The sequence below is a fragment of the Asparagus officinalis genome, chromosome 6 (assembly GCF_001876935.1).
Source record: "Asparagus officinalis chromosome 6, Aspof.V1, whole genome shotgun sequence".
Taxonomy (NCBI): domain Eukaryota; kingdom Viridiplantae; phylum Streptophyta; class Magnoliopsida; order Asparagales; family Asparagaceae; genus Asparagus; species Asparagus officinalis.
The window spans coordinates 45,323,090-45,345,540 of NC_033799.1; the positions used below are offsets into that span (position 1 = coordinate 45,323,090).

Here is a 22,451-nt window from a genome sequence, read left to right on the forward strand (position 1 = left end):
AAAATGTTAATAAGTTATGCTCCTTGATGTACGGATTTCAACAATCAATAAAAAAAGAAGAGAGACTTCAAAAACCTAGCCAAACCCTAAGTTTCAAGGCGCAACATATGGTTCAATTCTGTTTGCTCTCATCGACCATCATGGTCAAGACCTTAGCACCTCATCAGGATAAGCCCAAGGCACAACGACTCCTTAGTCGGCAACAAAGACCATGACACCTCATCAGGATAAGCCCAAGGCACAACGACTCCTTAGTCGGCAACAAAGACCTTAGCACCTCATCAGGATAAGCCCAAGGTATAACGACTCCTTAGTCGGCAACAAAGACCTTGACACCTCATCAGGATAAGCCCAAGACACAACGACTCCTTAGTTGGCAATAAAGCCTTGACACCTCATCAATATAAGCCCAAGGCATAATGACTCCTTAGTGGGCAACAAAGACCTTGGCACCTTATCAGGATAAGACCAAGGCACAACGACTCCTTAGTCGGCAATAAAGACCTTAGCACCTTACAGGATAAGCCCAAGGCACAACGACTCCTCAGTCGTTACAAAACCCTTGGCTCTTCTTAAAGGTAAGCCTAAGGCCCAACATATGGTTCGATTCCGTCTGCTCTCATCGACAATCATGGTCAAGACCTTGGCTCCTAATCAGGATAAGCCCAAAGCACAACGACTCTTCAGTCAGCACAAAACCCTTAGCTCTTCTTAAAGGTAAGCCTAAGGCACAACATATGGTTCGATTCCGTCTGCTCTCATCGACTATCATGGTTAAGATCTTGGCACCTCATCAGGATAAGCCCAAGGCACAACGACTCCTTAGTCGGCAACAAAGACCTTGGCTCCTCATCAAGATAAGCCCAAGGCATAACGACTCCTCAATCAGTACAAAGCCCTTGGCTCTTCTTAAAGGTAAGCCCAAGGTACAATATATGGTTCGATTCCGTCTGCTCTCATCGACCATCATTGTCAAGACCTTGGCTCCTTATCAGGATAAGCCTAAGGCACAATGACTCCTCAGTCAGCACAAAGCCCCTGGCTCTTCTTAAAGGTAAGCCCAAGGCAAAACATATGGTTTGATTCTGTCTGCTCTCATCGACCATCATGGTCAAGACCTTGGCACTTCATCAGGATAAGCCAAAGGCACAACAACTCCTCAGCCGGTACAAAGCCCTTGGCTCTTCTTATAGGTAAGCCCAAGACACAACAAATGGTTCGATTATGTCTGCTCTCATCGACCATCATGGTCAAGACCTTGGCACCTCATCATGATAAGCCCAAGGCACAATAACTCCTCAGTCGGCACAAAGCCCTTGGCTCTTCTTAAAGGTAAGCCCAAGGCACAACATATGGTTCGATTCCATCTGCCCTCATCGACCATCATCATCAAGACCTTGGCTCCTTATCACGATAAGCCTAAGAAACAATGACTTCTCAGTCGGTCATAAAGACCTTAGCACCTCATCAGGATAAGCCCAAGGCACAATGACTTCTCAGTCGGTCACAATGACCTTGGCTCCTCATCAGGATAAGCCTAAGGCACAACGACTTCTCAGTTGATCACAAAGACCTTGGCACCTCATTAGGATAAGCCCAAGGCACAATGACTCCTTAGTCGGCAATAAATACCTTGGCTCCTCATTAGGATAAATCCAAGGAACAACGACTTCTTAGTCAGATATCAAGACATTGGCTCCTCATCAGGATAAGCCTAAGGTACTACGACTCCTCAGTCCGTAATCTTGTCCTTAGCTCTTTACCTGAATAAGCCCAAGGCAAAGCCCTAAGGTCGACCACTATAATTACCTATCGACCTAACAAAGGAAACGAAGTCTTCGACACTTACCCGACGGATGTCATTTGATCTACAAAGACTGACGTTGCTCTTGAAAGAATGAAGTGTTACAACTACAACATGATCAACTGTTTCATCAAGTAGTTCTAGCTCTCAAAAGCAAAGGACAGGAGAAATCATTTCTTGTTCAAAAATGTTTCCTACATTTTTATCAAAAGGCCTAAGAGGGCTTACAAAAAAAAAGAGTGACAACTATCTTTAAAGCTCCCTCCTAAGGATCAGGAGCTAAGCTGGATCCAGCAACAGGATTTCTAAGACGGCGGTATCATGCTTTGTCTCGATCTACACATCAACAGATGAATTCGAATTCCTTCCATCAGCCTTAGAGTCTCCCCTCCTTCTCTTGAAAGACCTCCTGGAAGAGCTCGGCCCCTCCAAGTCTACCCTTCTTTTACAGACCTCCATTGGTGGAGGAAGGACTATCACTTCAGAGTTGGCAGAAGTTGAGGGGGACCCTCCTGCCTACGGGAATTCTTCTCTATTCAAATCTCTGGACTCCTGAAGACCGAGGCGATACCGAAGCTTCTCAAGATCTCTGGCTTCTAGATCACTAAGAGCCATCGGCTCTAACACATTCTCCTGTACTTCAGGCCAACCTAAGCAGGAAAATATATTATCGACGTCGAACACCCAGACAAAAAACCTCCTCCATTCTTCGTCCAACTCCAGAAAGTCAGCATCCAGACAAAAATTTTCCTAATAGTGGAAAAAATAGTAGGGGTCTTCCTCAGCGGACCCCACACTAATCACGTGCCCGAACAAACTGATGCTGGGCACCACTCTCGCATCTGAGCAAGCATCCATAAACGCTATCAAGATACATATAGCATGTGGATGAAATTGACAAGGGGAAACCCCCAAAGCGACAAACACCTCCCTAATAAAAGGGTGCAATGGCAGGCGCAATCCACATTACAGATGCGCCAGATAGAGAGGCACCCGACCCTCGTTATGCATATGCACTGGGGTAAGGCTGTCCGGTGCTCCTAAGGTCATTGTGCACAGAATATCATACTCATCATGTAACCACGCTCCCTCATCCACTGTCACTCGAGAGCGAGACAGATATAGAGCTCTGAGCTTCTTCTCGCGGCCATTATGGGGAAGAGGCGTGACAAAAATTTCTAAGGAAAAAGGGAGAATCAACAGGAAGAAGGGTGGTCTTAATGTAGGATGTTCTTCCAAAGGCGCCTGAGATTATTTATAAGCTTCCGAAGAAGCATGCAGAAGGATTCAAGAGGCACTGTCTTGGAGCAACCAACGAAGATCTGCTTCGGGAACCAGTAATGGATCATTCGAAATATCAACTGCCACTCGTAACGCACACTAATCAATTAGCAAGCGAAGTGACATTCGCTCTACCCATGACGCCTCATTTTCTCTAAAAAACCGGTTCCCAATAGTGACCGCATCAATGCACAGGAGATTGGTGGTTAACAAGTCCTATACCACGTCTCCAGCCATGTTCAACTAGCCAAAAATCCTCGAACATCTTGAGCAATCTTATATCTATTTCACTCGGACCCGACTAAACTCAGCTACGAATAAAAGGGGCCAACTGTTATGGTAATTTACCATTTAAAGATAAAGATGTCGAAAGATTGCCTTTATGTAGTCCAAACCAACTTAGTGTCCCAAAGGCCCAGCCAAGGGCAAGTCTATTGACCCGTCGAGGAAATGAGTCCTCTTATACCGACACGAAGTGCGTGATTAGTCGACTCCTTATAAGTTGAGACGACTCCCCAAATAGTCGGCTCAATCACCTTCTCAGCAGTTCACTCGACCAGAATCTCACTCGACTAACTGGTCGACAAATCATATGGGCGACTGACAAATCGACCCGTCCTTACTAAGGGGATAAGATCCAGCTAAGCTACCTTCAGAGATACATCAATCAACACCATACTTTATTGAGTGATCCTCTCAAGATCGCAACTCTGACAAACCTCATGCATAAACAGCTCACTCTGCCCGCATGTCACTTCCCAGAGATCGCTAAGATACTCTCCGATGCTCGAATGACTTTCCCTCCAGTCACCAGCCGCCATCTAGCAAGGGTGGGAGGCCTAAATAGTCAGCATATCCTCCGTTCTGTCTCATCTATCGAATATGGGATATCTCTAAGACGCCATCTCATGTGTTCGAATGACTTCCTCTCTAGTCGTCAGCCACCATCTGTCAAGGGAGGGAGGCCTAAACAGTCAGCCTATCCTCCATTTTATCTCATCTATCGAATCTGGGATTTCTCTAAGACTCCCTCTTCTGTGTTCGAATGACTTTCCTTCCAGTCACCAGCCGACATCTGTAAAGCAAAGGATAACTTAGAGACCTGTCTGCTCTCCCCTCAGCCGCCCTCCTGTGCATAGTTAAAGCCAAAGGTCAAATTTCAGAGGCAATGGACTATAAAAGGAGGTAAGGGGAGAAAGAACATGGAACAGAACATTTAACTCAGGAGAGACTTCTGAACTTTCTTTTTCTTAAACTCTGAACAATTCTAAAAAGCCATGCCTTCTTCTAAAAACTCAATAAGAGTAATGAATTCTAGGACCTCAATGATCCTCGGATCTTCTCTCAAACCCCACTCAAGCTCATCAGCTGACTTGATCATCGGAGGTACCACGGGGGAACCGGTCCCCGCCCTCTTACGAGTTTCTTCTTCTTGTTTACACAGAAAGATCAGTAATTCCAGTCCAAGGATTAGGCATAAAGTTGGAGGAGGAGTCGGCCCCACCTTTCATCCTCTCCTTCTTCGCCGTCAGCGCGAAGATCATGACTGCATCCCATGGCAGAACCCCCCCTCGATTGTGTGTTATCAGACATCAACACTCCCTGTCTCTGTTTGAAGAATGAGGGTTGTTTAGTAGGATGGTTGAAACATCATATTTGATTTTCCTCACAATTTGATCAGAACCCTTAGTTTTTTGTGTGAAGATCCTTTCATTTCTTTCCCGCCAAATGTGATAGATTGAAGCTGTTAAAGCCAGTCTCTTAAGTTTTTGCTTGTGACCTCTTCCTCTCAAACTTGCGAACCAATTTGCTTGTTGAGACCAGTTATTGGATTTCCATCCGAAGGCAGTACAATCCATAATTTGGTCCCATATGCAGCCAGAGAGGGGCACTCAAAGAACAAGTGATCCCTAGACTCCATGCTCAATCCTATACATAAACTACAGCAATTATTCCTTATAATTCCTCTTTGCAACAGTTTGTCTTGAGTTAATAGTCTATCCTGCATAGCCAACCAGCAGATAAAGGAGTGTTTAGGTATGTTTAAATTTCCCTAAACTGTTTTATACCATGGGACAGGGTTAGATGTAGGAGAGAGCCCTGCATACAATGCTGAGAGTTTAAGCTTTGAGTTCCTGTGACAGGAATTAATGAAGATTTGCAACCTGTCATGTCCTCCCAATTCAGCCAGAGCTTTATCTTTAGCTTTAACCAGTTGTTTCCACATCCATGAATCCCCTGATTTTGCTCTTACTTGCCATATATCACTATTTTTGAGATAATTCTCATGTATCCATTTGGTCCACAATGATTCTTTGTTGGTATGAATGGACCATATGTTCTTCAGTGCACTTGCCATGATCTATGTACAAGCTAAAAAAACTCCCAAGCCTCCTTGCTTTTTACCTATACATACTTTTTTCCATGAAACCAGAGATATCTTGGATGAATCCCACAAGAATCTCCTGGACATTTCATCTATCTTGTGAAGAACACTAGTAGGAAGGATATTGCTTGAAGTCCAGTAAATCTGCACTCCAAGTATAAAACTTTTAATAACTTGTAACCTTCCTGCATAGGATAGATTTTTTTTATTTTTCCAATTTTGCAATTACCCAGAATTTTTATCAAAAAGAGGACCGCAATCTATGTGAGATTGCCTCTTGGATATGAGAGGGGCTCCAAGGTATTTGAAAGGCATTTTTCCTTCAGTAAACCCCAAAATATTTGATATGGATGCTTTGACATTGTCCTCACCCCTCCCCTAAAAAATAGAGCATTTTCTAGGATTAGCTTCTAATTCTAAAATCTCACCAAAATATTTGACACACTAATATATCTTGTGCACAAAGTATGTATCTCCTTTAGCAAAAAGTAGCAAATCATCCTCAAAGATAAGATGGGTGATTTTTTAGATTTTTGCATTTGAGATGGAATTTAAAGGCCTTGTAATCTTTTAAGGATGTCAAACTCCTTGATAAATATTCCATACCTAGGATAAAAAGGTAAGAGGAAAGAGGATCCCCCTGTCTCAGCCCACGTTCTCCCTTGAAATATCCTTGTAATGAACCATTGATAGATATAGAAAACTTTGGAGAGGTAATGCAAGACATAATCCATCTTATCATGCCAGTTGGAAATCCCAAACCTGCAAGCATTTTTTCAATAAAACTCTAACTTATTTTATCAAAGGCTTTCCTTATATCAACATTCAGCATGACCCTTGGAGTTATATACCTCCTGCTTTAGTTTTTCACCAGCTCATGTGCTAACATTATATTGCTAGAGATTTGCCTTCCCTTCACAAAAACACTTTGAGCTTTATTTATAATATATCCCATAACAGTCTTTATTCTGTTTTCCAGAATCTTTGTTATGAATTTGTATATGCAGTTACAACATGAAATAGGCCTGAAGTCTGAGGGAGTTTTAGGACAATAAATTTTAGGTGTAAGGACCATGAATTTTGATATAAGTTAAAATAATTTTCTAGTATTTTAAAATATTTAATTATGATTTTTAAAAGAGTATTTATATTTTTCTCAAATTTCTACAATTTTCTATGATTTAAAGTCTAAGTTTTATATTTATTTAAATGATTTAAATAATTTATAAATTTATTTAGTGCAGTAAAAGTTTTTGAAATTTAGCCTTTATGTTACCGATACTATTACGTATCATTTTGATAATATGTGGTATTATAATTATTATTATTACGTATATTTTCATATAATACGTTGTATTATTAATTATGTATTATTTGTATAATTTGTTGTATTATTTCTACTGTTACATATTATCTGTCGTATTAGTATAACTCGTACGTTTTATTGTGTATATAATTATCTACTAAATATTTGATTTTAAATGTAAGTAAATATATTTTAATTATTAATTATTCTCGTTTAATTGTACAATATGTATATATTTCGACTATTTCGTATCAACTGTTGTATTACCACAACATGTATGTTTTTAATTATAGATAATTATCCCGTAATTATTTTAATTTTTAAATATCAGTAGTTATTTCTTTTTAATTAATTTCATTTTAAAATAATGAACCCTAAACCCTAATTATATATATATATACATTTATTTTTTTCCTTCTCTCCTTCATTTTCACGCAGCCGCTGCCACCATCATCCTCTCTTTTCTCTCTCTCCTGCCACGCGTCGAACACACTTCGCTCCCATAGCCGCCATGCTCTCCTCGTCGTCGACGAACTCTGACCATCCATCACCTCCCACGTCCAGACCCCGACGCTTCAACTCCCGTAGCACCAAAAAGTCGCGTCGTGCCCATCTCCGCTCTCTCAGATCCAACTCCGCGCCTTGGCTAGCTCCTCGGTCCTCACCTCTCGACGTACACCGTCCCAGGCTCCACCTCCGACCATCCACTCCTCTAAGTCTCCCAGCACCCCGTCGTCACTCCTCCGCACAGCCTCCGCCACCCTGTCAGCCTCCCCCTCCTGCTAACCAAGCGGCTGCCCGATCAGTCCACCATAGAAGCCCCTCAGCCCCGCTGCGACGCGCCTCTCCCCAGATCCGAGCCCACGTCGATAGCCCACTGACCTTTACCCCAGCGCCACTCCCTCAGCCTCTGCAACTCCATAAGCTCAAGCCGCCACCGAGCTCTTCCCCGACAGCCTCATATCGAGCCGCCGAACTCCAGCAGCCACCCCGCGCCCCAGTCATGCTCCTCCTCAGCCATCACCCCATCCCCTCGAGCACAACCCATCACCGACGTCGCCGACAGTAACAACAACCCCCGTCGATTCATTCGACAAATCCCCAAGGCAAGATCCCGCTTCCCTTGACTTGTATTTCCATTATTTATATCTATTATTAATTAATCACATAGAATAGACTACGATATGTTATAACCTGTGTGGGGTTGTTGACGAATGATACTATATGATATTGATTACTATTGTAGTAATATTCGTGAGGAGGAGTATGATATATATTTTGAGACGTATGTGATGAAGGATATTGTAACAATTAGATTTTGATTAATTATGATATGTTTTTGGAAGAAAGAATATTTCTAAGGATTATTTGGAATAATTATAGTAATAAATAAGTTAAACGAGTTATTTTGGAAAAAGGATTATTTTGAATTATTAAGAAATAAATTTTAAGGATTTTGTTTAGAAAAAAATATTATTTTCAAAATTAATAAATTTATGATCATGACGATTGGAAACTATGACATTCCATGTGTATTTTTTTGATAGTTGTAGTTACATCCTGCACTGTTATTATAGTCGTTCATGATTCTTGTTCATGATTTAATTACGTGATATGTCATGATTTTATTGCGAGAATTAGCTGCATTTATTGTTCCATGTTGTGTTTGAGAGCCATTAGTAGTTCATGACTTAGTGGCCTTGTGCGTCATGAACAGACCTAGTGATATGTGTGGGTGTGTTGACTGAGTTTAGGTGGTGAACTAGAGTTTCAGTGTGGAATACGACTGTTGATTTAGAAAAATGAGAAGAGTTCGGATATGGAAGTTAATGTTCATGTGATCGGATATGACTGTTGATATATCTTCCAGGCTTACACCAGTGGATCGGTGTCACCACTGGGGTTGGTTTGTTGAGTCACAGTGGATCGGTGTCGGCACTGGGGCTGGTTAGTTAGGTCAAAGTAGATCGGTGTCGCTACTTTAGTTCATGAATTTATTTGATTGGATGCACGTAGGAGATATGCGAACAGTCAGTTATCCGATGATATGAGCGTTTGACTCTGTGTGAGATGTGAACCAGTGACCTGTTATGGATGGCTAATTACATGACCTTGTTATTTGAATGATCTATGAATTATTATGAGATATAGGCCAGTTGTATTCTTTTTATACATAGATCAGAGTTAATATTTAATTATCTATAATTTGAGATATATGGTATATACATGGGGGTTTCTTTGTTTGGATTATTTAGCTCGACGTACTACGTCTCTTGTTGTAGATTTTTAAGTATTAATCTTATCTAGTTGTATGACATTATTACTTGGATGATTATTCTAATGCCTAGCAGCATGATCTTATTACATGGTTAATTTTCTTGGATTCTTTGACTATTATATACTATTCGTGTATTTCATCTAGTTTTTACTATCTAGCTGCATGCTTCTATTTATTATTACTGTTTTTGCCTTGGTCATTCGACTGTTCCTATTCCTCCCTTGTGGGATCTTATCGTGTGCCATGCACACTGACGTACACCTATTTTCTTTGGTGTACGTCAGATTTAGGAGACAGATAGCCTCAGGTCGGAATCATATAGGAGCTAGAGGATTCACAGTAGGAGTGCCTTGTAGACGGAGTAGAAGAACAAGCTGAAGCATAGTGGTTTTCTTCCGTAGTAGTAGTTGGACAATAGATCTCTTTATCATATTTTTCTTTAATTTGATAAAGGATTTCATATTTTTAGCAGTACTTTCTTTTATTATTTTCTATGTATTTTTATTCCTAATTGGACTGTTTTTGTAATAAGGGTATGTTTGACCCATATTTTTATGTCTAGGATGATTTACCATGGATGATATATTTATTTCTTATTCTGGATTGTCTTTATATTCTTGCTATTGTGATCGGGGACCTGTGATTAAGATTTATGTATTTGACGCTTGGCATATTAGATTGGGAAGAAAAGAACAAAAATGTTAGTGTATATTTCTTCTCAATCTAATACGTCGCAAGCTTGTTCACGTCCAGATTCCCCGGTATTTTGGGAAGTGGGGCGTGATAGATTTTTAATAAATTTATGATCATGACGATTGGAAATTGTGACATTCCATTTGTATTTATTTGATAGTTGTAGTTACATCCTGCACTGTTATTGTAGTCGTTCATAATTCTTGTTCATGATTTAATTACATGATATGCCATGATTTTATTACATAGTCTGCATTTATTGTTCCATGTTCTGTTTGAGAGTCATTAGTAGTTCATGACTTAGTGGCCTTGTGCGTCTTGAACAGACCTAGTGATATGTGTGGGTGTGTTGACTGAGTTTAGGTGGTGAACCAGAGTTTCAGTGTGGAATACGACTATTGATTTAGAAAAACAAGAAGAGTTAGAATGTGGAAATTAATGTTCATGTGAACAGATATGACTGTTGATATATCTTCTAGGCTTGCACTAGTAGATCGGTGTCGCCACTGGGGTTGGTTTGTTGAGTCACAGTGGATCGGTGTCGGCACTGGGACCGGTTGGTTGGGTCAAAGTAGATCGGTGTCGCTACTTTGGTTCATGAATTTATTTGATTGGACGCACGTAGGAGATATGCGAACAGTCAGTTATCCGATGATATGAGTGTTGACTCTGTTTGAGATGTGTACCAGTGACCTATTATGGATGGCTAATTACATGACCTTGTTTTTTGAATGATCTATGAATTCTTATGAGATGTAGGCCAGTTGTATTCTTTTCATACATAGATCAGGGTTAATATTTAATTATCTACAATTTGAGACATATGGTATATACATGAGAGTTTCTTTGTTTGGATTATTTCGCTCGACGTACTACGTCTCTTGTTGTAGATTTTTAAGTATTAATCTCATCAAGTTGTATGACATTATTACTTGGATGATTATTCTAATGCCTAGCAGCATGATCTTGTTACTTGGTTAATTTTCTTGGATTATTTGACTATTATATACTATTGGTGGATTTCATCTAGTTTTTACTATCTAGTTGTATGCTTCTATTTATTATTAATGTTTTTGCCTTGGTCATTCGACCGTTCCTATTCCTCCATTTTGGGATCTTATCGTGTGCCATGCACGCTGACGTACATCTATTTTCTTTGGTGTACGTCAGATTTAGGAGACGGACAGCCTTAGCTTGGAATCGTTCAGGAGCCAGAGGATTCGCAGTAGGAGTGCCTTGTAGACGGAGTAGAAGAACAACCTGAAGCGTAGTGGTTTTCTTCCATAGTAGTAGTTGGACAATAGATCTCTTTATCATATTTTTCTTTAATTTGATAATGGATTTCGAATTTTTAGCAGTACTTTTTTTATTATGGACTATGTATTTTTATTCCTAGTTGGACCGTTTTTGTAATAAGGGTATGTTTGACCCATATTTTTATGTCCGGGATGATTTACAATGGATGATATGTTTTTTTCTTATTCTGGATTGTCTTTATATTCTTCCGATTGTGATCGGGGGCCTGTGATTGAGATTTATGTATTTGATGCTTAGTGTATTGGATTGAGAAGAAAAAAAAAATATAGTGTATATTTCTTCTCAATCTAATACGTCACGGGCTTGTTCACGTCCTGATTCCCTAGTATTTTAGAAAGTGGGGCATGACAAGTTTTAGTGGAGGCCCATGCAGGTCACGGTCCCGGTCACGATCTCGAGTCCTCACTAGTAAGAATATAGTGGATAATCTAGATACATATCATATTTCATTCGTAAGACTATAATTAGCCCTTATCCTATCGTCTCGATAAATTATATCGTAGTTCCTATCTTATCACTTTTTGACTCCAGAACTTTCCACTATTTCTTATCTCGTAACTTTTCACTATTTCTTGTCTCGTCACTTCCTGACTACTCTCTCGTTCTATATCTCTGTCATTGGGTTTTCTCTTATTTTAATTCCGAGGACAGAATTTGTTTTAAGAGGGATAGAATGTAAGGATCATGAATTTTGATATTAGTTAAAATATTTTTCTAGTATTTTAAAATATTTAATTATGATTTATAAAAGAGTATTTATATTTTTCTCAAATATCTATAATTTTCTATGATTTAAAGTCTAAGTTTTATATTTATTTAAATGATTTAAATAATTTATAAATTTATTTAGTGCAGTAAAAGTTTTTGGAATTTATCATTTGTGTTACCAATACTATTACATATCATTTTGAATAATATATGGTATTATTATTATTATTACGTATATTTTCATATAATACGTTGTATCATTAATTACGTATTATTTGTATAATTTGTTGTATTATTTCTACTGTTACATATTACCTGTCGTATTAGTATAACTGGATTGTTTTACTGCGTATATAATTATCCCCAAATTATTAAATTTTAAATGTAAGTAAATATATTTTTATTATTAATTATTATTGTTTAATTTTACAATATGTGTATATTTTGACTATTTCGTATCAACTGTTGTATTAACACAACTGTAATTATTTTTAATTATAGCATAATTATCCCGTAATTATTTTTAATTTAAATAACAGTAATTTCTTTTTAATTAATTTTGTTTTAAAATAATATAACCTAATTAATATATATATATATATATATACTATATATTATATATTATATTATTATATATATATAATATATATATATATATATATATATAGATAATATATACATTTATTTTTTTTCTTCTCTCCTTCTTCATTTTCACGTAGCCGCCGCCACCATCATCATCTCTTTCTCTCTCTCCTCCACGTCATCCCCTTCCCACGCCGTCCTCTCTCTTTTCGTCGGATGAGCTCGCACCGCCCATCACCTCCCACGTCCAGACCCCGACGCCTTAAACTTCCGCCACGGCCCAAAGCTACGCCTCGCCCATCTCCCTCTCTTAGATCCACCTCCGCCCGTCTTGGCTAGCTCTTCGTCCTCACCTCTCGACCTCGCCACCCCAGCCTCCACCTCCGACCATCCACTCCCCCAAGCCGCCAGCCACCCGTCGCCGCTCGCTCCATAGCCTCCTCCACCCCGTCAGCCTCCCCTCCTCCAACAAGTGCAGCTCGATAGTCCACACACAGCAGCCCCTCAGCCCCTCTCGCCCGACGCTCTCCCCAGATTCGAGCCCACATCTATAGCCCCGCTGACCCTCAACCCCAGCGCCACTCCCTCATCCTCTACAACTCCATCAGCTGGGAGCCCGCCATACTCTTAACCCGACAGCCCCTTGTTGATTCGCCGAACTCCAGCAGCCACCCCGCGACGCAGTCATGCTACTCCTCCGCCATCACCCCATCCCCTCGAGCGCAACCCATCGCTGACGTCGCCGACAGCCGCAACAACCCCCGTCGATTCGTTCGACAAAACCCGAGGCAAGATCCCGCTTCCCTTGACTTGTATTTCCATTATTTTTATCAATTATTAATTAATCACATAGAATAGACTGCGATATGTTATAACCTGCGTGGGATTGTTGACAAAAGATACTATATGATATTGATTACTGTTGTAGTAATATTCATGAAGAGGAGTATAATATGTTTTTTTGAGCTGTATGTGATGAAAGGATATTTTGACAATTAGATTTTGATTAATTATGATATGTTTTTGGAAAAAAGAATATTTCTAAGGATTATTTTGAATCATTATAGTAATAAATAAGTTAAAAGAGTTATTTGGGAAAAAGGATTATTTTGAATTATTAAGAAATAAATTTTAAGGATTTTGTTTTGAAAAAAAGATTATTTTCAGAATTAATAAATTTATGATCATGACGATTGGAAATTGTGACATTCCATGTGTATTTATTTGATAGTTGTAGTTACATACTGCACTATTATAGTAGTCGTTCACGATTCTTGTTCATGATTTAATTACGTGATATGTCATGATTTTATTGCATAGAATTTGCTGCATTTATTATTCCATGTTGTGTTTGAGAGCTATTAGTAGTTCATGACTTAGTGACCTTGTGCGTCATGAATAGACCTTGTGACATGTGTGGGTGTGTTGACTGAGTTTAGGTGGTGAACCAGAGTTTTAGTGTGGAATACGACTGTAGCGTAGTGGTTTTCTTCCGTAGTAGTAGTTGGACAATAGATCTCTTTATCATATTTTTCTTTAATTTGATAATGGATTTCGTATTTTTACCAGTACTTTCATTTATTATGGACTATGTATTTTTATTCCTAGTTGGACCGTTTTTGTAAAAAGGGTATGTTTGACCCATATTTTTATGTCTGGGATGATTTATAATGGAAGATATGTTTATTTCTTATTCTAAATTGTCTTTATGTTCTTGCTATTGTGATCGGGGACCAGTGATTGAGATCTATGTATTTGACGTTTAGTGTATTGGATTGAGAAGAAAAGAAAAAAATAATAGTGTATATTTCTTCTCAATCTAATACGTCACGGGCTTGTTCACGTTCTGATTCCCCGGTATTTTGGAAAGTGGGGCGTGACATTAGGAATAAGAGTAATTGAGGTAGAGTTTGCAATCCCAAACAATTTACCAGTCTTAAAAAAGTCCTCTATAGCTAAGGTAATCTTATCCCTAATTATAGGCCATGCAACTTTGAAAAATGACATACTGTATCAATCAGGCCCTGGGGCTTTGTCTTCAGACAATGAGAATACGGTTGCCTTTATTTCATCTTTTGAAACTAGTTTCAACAACTCCTTGGCTTGAGAATCATTCAGGCATGGACCTGCTTTAATGATGTTAATGTCAGGTGGAAGAGTATTTGTTGCCTTGCCCATCAGATTTTTATAATATGATGCAAGCTCTTGCACAATTTCTTCACTATCTGTAATTCTATCTCCCCTGCTGTTGTAGAGTATTAGAACTCTATTATTGTGCCTTTTATACTTTGTTATAGCGTGAAATAGTTTGAGCTCCTATCACCATGCACATTCTAAGCAATTCTGGCCTTCTGTTTATAAAAAGACATTTCATAATTAAGAAGTTTGTTGTATGTGAGAATGCACTCTTTCTCATGTTTAATATATTCAGGATTGAGAGGGACTGATTGAAAATTCTCTGAGCATTTTCTAAGGCAATTTTTGCTCTTTGCACTTGTTCACTAATGTTGTAAAAATGTTTCTTGTTCGGATCATTTAACTCCTTTCTCAACATTTTGAGTTTTGTATATACTGAGTACATAGCATAACCTTTAATATGTGTTTGCTAATTTTTTGAAACAGTGGGTATGAAATTTGTATGCTTGGTCCACATTTTGAAAATTTTGAATGGCTTCTTTCCTTGTACCAAATATTCATATACTGATACTATAGCTGGAGAATGGTCTAAAACACTGGGGAGCATAAATTCCATATGGCTAGAGATACACTTATCAATCCATGCATAATTGACCAAGGCCCTATCCAGCCTACTCCAGATCCTTAAATTTGCGTCCTGTTTATTGTTCCAAGTATAAAAACACCCCTGAGTTTTCAAGTGACTGAGATTACAATCCTCAATGATATTTTTAAAATCTTTGGTGTCAGCCTCTGTTAGATTTATTCCACCAAGCTTTTCCTCATTATTCAGTAAGGTATTAAAGTCTCCACATATGATCCATGATACATTTCCAATATTCTGGGATATCTAATTAAGTTCTGCTCACAAATCTTCTCTAGCTTCCTGTTGGTAAAACACATACATTGCTGAAGTAATACATCTAATTTTACCATCCAATGAGTTCATAGAGCAAGTAATATGCTGGTCTGACAATTTGATCACCTGAATGTTGAAAAAATTTGCATCCCAGAGGATAAAAATTCCAGCTTTCTGAGATCCTCTAACATTTGACATCCATTTCTAGTTTTTAGCAATCCTCTTAGCAGTTACATCCAGCAGTGATTCCTTTATCTTGGTTTCAATGAGGGCTATAAAAGATAGATGATACTGTAGATGATAATTTTTCACCAGCTGCTGTTTAAGGGATTTGTTTAATCCCCTCACGTTCTAAAAAGATAAGTTCATAGGATGAGCCCCCCCATCAATTGCACAGGGGTCACATTTGTTATTTCCTCCATTTGATTTTCCTGGAAAAATTTTCCTTTCTTTGTTTCCTTGAACAAGTATCCAGTTTTCCCCATTATTAAGCTGTTAGCCATGCACAACATGCACAGGATCTTCACTGTCCATGTTTTGAACATTCAGCAAAATTTCTTTGCCTTTTGTTTCTTGAGAATTTGCGTGCTTTGTGTCTCCATTCCTCAAACCCTATATTGCACTGAAAGAATCCACAATATGTTCAAGCTGGCATACCACATCATTTCCTTGCCAATTTTTATTATTTTCCTGAGTTCGCACAACCTGCATAGGAGATGAATCCCCCAGGAGGAGATACATGCACAAGAGGTACATGTACAGAAGATACATGCACAGGAGATACCACTAATTTCACCCCAGATTCAGCAGAAGTTACGTGCACAGGAGGTACATGCACAGAAGATACAAGCACATGATCAATTTTCTACTTTGGTCTCCATCTCTGGACCTTCACCACTTATTGCAATATACAGTTTCATGACCCACCATTTTACAAGTTTCACACCATCTTGGCTTTAATTCATAATACACCTTCTGTAGAAAATTTTTCCCATTTGGCCCCTGAATATGAATCTCATCAAGGAGAGAAGAGGGCATTGTGACTTCAACCAACACTCTTGCATATGCTAGCCTTTGTCTATTTTCTATAAGCTTATCTATAGCAATGTGCTTACCATAAGACTGGCTTTTGCTAATACTCCTTGCATTCCACAAGTTAAATCTCAATCCTGGCAAGTGTATCCACACAGGGTAGACACAAATCCTTTTTTTTCCTAGCTCATCATCAATAGACCAATGCTTCAAGAGGAGAGGTCTGGAACCAAGAAACCATAAACCATTCTCCAGTATGGTACTCATATCTTCCAAAGATTTGAACTTGGATAGGAAAAGTCTAGGTTTTAGAAGACAGACTTCTGGTACTGCTAAGTTTCCCCATACTTTCATCACATAATTTTTCATAGCTTTGTATTTTACATTTAATCCCAAGACCTGTCAAATAAGAGAAAACTTCCAGATGGAACCACCTTCATTCCACTCATCTTCATCAAAATTTACCGAATCACCAACATCAAGTTGAACATAATTAAGATTAAAACTATTTCCAGGTTTTCTATTATCTGCAAAAAAGCTCACCCACCTTTTTTTTATTGATATCAGGATCTGGAACAAGCACTTCTCTAGAATTTTCATTAGAATTCTCTAGCAATTGTAAACTATTCCTCCTTTTTCATTTGATTTTACAAGTGGCGGAAAATCTTTCTCCCCTCCAAGAAATCCAGTTTTATCATTACTTTGAGGTGAAAACTCAATTGGATCAGCGATTTTTCCATCCAGATTCAAAGGTATAGTATTTTCATTTGAAATCAAAGAAGAATCCAAAATCAAGGAAGAATCATTGTTATGAGTATTTTCATTGTTATGAGTATTCTTTGATGAAAAGTTTGATAAAATTCCAAATCAAGATCATCAACCCAAGAAATCCGAGACGAGCTACCAGAGATCGAGGACTTACAAAGATTTCGTGATTGAATTCCGTTCTTTTCAAGAATCCAAAATCAAGGAAGAATCATTGTTATGAGTATTTTCATTGTTATGAGTATTCTTTGATGAAAAGTTTGATAAAAATTCCAAATCAAGATCATCAACCCAAGAAATCCGAGACGAGCTACCAGAGATCGAGGACTTACAGAGATTTTGTGATTGAATTCCGTTCTTGTCAAGAATCCTCTGAGATTGATGAGAATCTACCAAGAATTTGTTTGAATTGAGAATATCCTCCATCAGTAACTTCTTCTTCTCTCCCCTTGGTCCCGTTGATCGCATCACCTTGAGCTCAAAATCTTCATCACCTTCAGCCAAACTCGTACCTGATTGATCACCAGATGATTGCAAACAAGAATTTGCAGCCCTCAATCCTAAATTTAGGATCTTCGTACCATTGTTTTTCTTCTCTCTTGCCATTTAAAACCCGACGGGGGCGCAGGTTAGCGGGAAAAAAATCACCCGCTAACGTGCACCATGAAAAAAACGCCCATTAGCTTTTTTAATAAAGGGTGTTAGAGTTGCATACACAAACAAGTAACTTTTTGGTTGAAGAGTGAAGGTATCTCTCATTGAGTATCATGAAAGGGAAAGATCACCTAGATAAGACAAACTTTATGATCGTAAAAAATGTAAAACTATTAAGCAAAAGGGAAATTGGTGAAGATACTTTCTCTGCTAACAATCAATCAAGAAAACATCCTCTGAAAGAAGTGCATTGCTGTAAACTGTGGTAAACGTTAAAATGTAGCGTGGACAATCTTACTTTGATAAGCTACTAAATAAGCTATCTTCTTGATTTTCATCATAGTACACAATGCCATGTTTGCCATGCACAACTCCTGAAGGAGCACGTACAATTTTTCCTGCAGTTCAGTGAGCCTTAAGCTTTAGTCATTTATATTATGTTAGTCTAAGGTGTAGACCCAAAGTTCGAGACAAGAGCTGGAATAAAAAAAGATGAGAAAACGATCAGAAAGATCCACGGTCGACCGATCCGATCGACCGCGAACGTGCACAGGAGCTGGGAGAGCTTGGATCAGGTCACGGTCGACCGGGGCGGTCGACCGCCAAAACCCTGTAGGAAAACTGCTCTCGGGTTTTGCAATCGGTCGACCGCGTCGGTCGACCGCGAGACCATCGGTCGACCGCGTCGGTCGACCGCGCGTATTTTTGGCAGGTTCCTGTTCTGTTTAGGAATCTGTTTCAATCAGGATTCTATATATATACCCCAAACGTTTTAGGGTTTGTACAACATCAAAAAGAGAGCTTTTTGACTGCAAAGAGAGAGAATCTCAGAGAGATTAATCTCTTGTTTGAGAGCTTGTATTTTCTTCTTCAATTAATCAAAGAAATTGTGTGGTGTGGCTCCCGAGGACGTAGGCACGTTGCCGAACCTCGTTAAATCTGTGTGTTCATCTCCTTTACTATTTTTTGCAAGTTAGATCTTTATCTGTGGTTTTATTCCTACTTTCAACACAAGGTCCGAAAGGGCAAGGATTCGATTGATTGTTTCGAATCCCCAACAACTAGTATCAGAGCTTCATTCAGCAATTTGTGTGAAAGCCATGGCAGAGGAAAACAAATCAAAGATTGAGAAGTTCGATGGATCGAATTTCGCCTACTGGAAGTTGCAGATGGAGGACTATCTGTACCAGAAGGACTTGTATTGCCCGTTGATGGGCAAGGAAAAGGGAAAGAAGAAAGAGGAGTCAAATGGTGATTAGGAGGTACTGGATAGGAAGGCTCTAGGATAAATCTGGTTGTCGCTCGTCAAATCAGTAGCCTACAATATTCTGAAGGAGAAGATGACGGTGGGGCTTATGGAAGCGCTCGCGAAGATGTACGAGCAACCGTCGGCAGCAAACAAGGTGCATCTAGTCAAAACTCTTTTCAACCTCAAGATGGCAGAAGGACGGTCCTTCATGATGCACCTCAGCGAGTTCAACATGATTGTTGATCAACTTATCTCCGTGGACATCACGTTCGATGACGAAGTGAAGGCCCTTCTACTACTATCGCAGTTGCCGGATAGTTGGGCAGGTTGTGTGACGGCAATCAGTAATTCGGCGAGGAAAGAGAAGTTGAAGCTGAATGAGGTTGTTAGCATGATTCTATCCGAGGAGGTTAGAAGGAAATTGTCCGAATCAGAAGGTTCAGGTTCAGCCCTAAATTTCGAGCAGAGAGGCAGAAGCCAGAAGAAAGGGAACCAGAACAGGAATCGGTCGAAATCAGTGAAGAAGAGGCCGAACTCGAAGGTTAGGTCTATCAAAGGGAAGTGTTGGAACTGCGGCCAGGAGGGCCATATGTCTTCGGTCTGTAAAGCACCAAAGAAGGATACGGGTGAGCAGGAGGCTCATATCGTGTATGATGCCTTGATCCTTGCTATGGATAGCGATTCTGATTCTTGGGTCATCGACTCATGAGCTTCTTTCCACACCACTGCTAATAGGAAACTACTTTCAGAACTATGTAGCAGGGAACTTTGGTAAAGTATACTTGGGGGACAATGAACCTTACAATATTGTTGGAAAGGGCGACGTTCAGATACAGATAAGGGCTCTAAGTGGAATTTGAAGAACGTGAGACACGTGCCGAAGCTGAAGAGGAATCTTGTTTCGGTGGGACAACTTGGAGCAGAAAGCTACGTTTCAACATTCACCGGGGATTCGTGGAGAATCTCCAACGGTACGATGGTTGTTGCCCAAGTCAATAAAACGGGAACTCTCTACCTCACTTCACATGCGAGTGACACCCTCGCAATTGCAGCTGGCAAGGAGAGTACAGATCTGTGGCACAATAGGCTGGGACACATGAGAGAGAAGGGGATGAAAATCCTACATTCACAAGGAAAGCTAACCGGGATCGACGCCGTGGAAGTCGGGGTTTGTGAAGACTGCATCTTTGGGAAGCAGAAGAGGGTTAGTTTCCAGAAGGGTGGAAGGCCACCTAAGGCTCAGAAGCTAGAGTTAATTCATATAGATGTATGAGGCCCAGCCAGTGTGTCTTCTTTTGGCGGTTCGAGATACTACGTCAACTTTATCGACGATCACTCGAGGAAGGTATTGGTTTACTTCATGAAGCACAAGTCAGAGGTGTTCGAAATCTTCAAGAAGTGGAAGGCCATGGTCGAGAACGAGACAGATCTGAAGGTGAAGTGCTTGAGATCAGATAATGGTGGAGAATACGAGCTAGAGGAGTTCAAGAGACTCTGTGCTACGAATGAGATTCACTTAGAGAGGACTACTCCAGGGACACCGCAGCAGAACGGCATTGCAGAGAGGATGAACAGGACCTTGACAGAGCGTGCGCGGAGCATGCAATTACATGCAGGTCTGCCTAAGACATTTTGGGCGGATGCGGTGCATACGGCAGCATACCTTATTAATCACGGGCCATCAGTTCCATTAGATTTTGGGATTCCAGAGGAGGTTTGGAGTGGAAAGAAGATAAATCTCTCACACTTGCGGGTATTTGGTTGTGTGGCTTATGTTCATATCAGTGACCATGTCAGGGACAAGCTAGAAGCTAAGTCACAGAAGTGCACATTCATTGGATACGGCATTGATGAGTTCGGGTATCGCCTTTGGGATGAAAAGAATAGGAAGATCATCAGGAGCCGGGATGTGATATTCAATGAGGAAGTGATGTACAAAGACAGGGACAATGCCAAAGATAACCAAAGCAGTGGGAGCAGCACTACGGATACAGGCGGATCCGAGTACATGGATATAGAGGAACTTCCAGATAGGGGTGATGATGTTTGTTCTGACCGTAGAACGGAGGAGACTCCAGGTGCAGAAGAAACTACCCAGGGTGTGGAGCTTAGGAGGTCATCCAGGGTAGTTGACAGATAGCGGTGAGCCGTAAAGCTATGAAGAGGCAATGCAAGTGAGTGAATCTCAGCAGTGGGAGCATGCGATGCAGGAGGAGATGGATTCTCTACTCACTAATGAGACATGAGAGTTAGCCCAGCTACCTGCGCAGAAGAAAGCCTTGCACAATAAATGGGTCTACCGGGTTAAGCAAGAGAGTGATGGAAGCAAGAGTTCAAGGCCAGATTAGTAGTGAAAGTGTTTCAACAACGGGAAGGAGTAGACTACACGGAGATATTTTCCCCTGTTGTGAAACTCACAACCATCAGAGTGGTGCTGAGTTTGGTGGCTGCAGAAGACCTCTTCCTTGAGCAGTTAGATATGAAAACTGCCTTTCTTCATGGTGACTTGGATGAAAAAATCTACATGAAGCAGTCTGTTGGTTTCATTGAAGAAGAAAAGGAAGAGATGGTGTGCAAGCTCAAGAAGAGCTTATATGGTTTGAAACAGGCTCCGAGATAGTGGTATAAGAAGTTTGATAGCTTCATGCAGAACAATGGCTACAGAAGATGCAATTCGGATCATTGCTGTTATTTCAAAAGGTTCGAGTCCAGCTTCATTATTTTATTATTATATGTTGATGACATGTTGGTAGCAGGACCGTGTTTAGAAGAGATAAACAGTTTGAAGAGGCAGCTAGCAAAGGAATTTGCAATGAAGGATTTGGGTGCAGCGAAGCAGATTCTAGGGATGTGAATCAGTAGGGATGAAGCTGAAGGGACATTAAGATTGAGCCAAGCTGAATACATTGAGAAGGTACTTCAGAGGTTCAACATGCAAAATGCTAAAGTTGTTAGCACACCCTTCGAAGTCAGTTCAAGCTATCTGAGGAGCAATCGCCTAAAACAGATGCAGATAGAGAGCATATGAGCAGGCTGCCATATTCTTCAGCCATTGAGAGTCTCATGTACGCGATGGTTTGCACGAGGCCGGACATCGCCCATGCAGTGGGAGTTATGAGCAGATTTGCAAGCAATCCAGGGAAGCAGCATTGGGAGGCCGTGAAGTGGATAATGCGGTACTTGAGAGGGAAAACAAACAAACCACTATGTTTCAGGAGGAAGGAATTGGTACTGCAAGGATACGTTGATGCGGACTTTGCCGGTGATCATGATACGAAGCGAAGCACCACGGAGTATGTTTATACCTTAGCGTCGACAGCAGTGAGCTGGGTCTCACGTCTGCAGAAGATTGTGACTTTATC

The 22,451-nt window shown here is 40.0% G+C and overlaps 1 protein-coding gene across 1 annotated transcript in view; it reads right to left on the reverse strand.

Moving 5' to 3' along the window:
- Positions 1-22,451, reverse strand: part of LOC109846118 (anthranilate synthase beta subunit 2, chloroplastic-like) — a 70,699-nt gene that overhangs the window by 38,147 nt on the left and 10,101 nt on the right. The window contains exon 2 of the mRNA XM_020415345.1: positions 18,139-18,238. Coding sequence (XP_020270934.1) covers positions 18,139-18,238 — 100 coding nt within the window. The remainder of the gene's footprint in view (positions 1-18,138; positions 18,239-22,451) is intronic.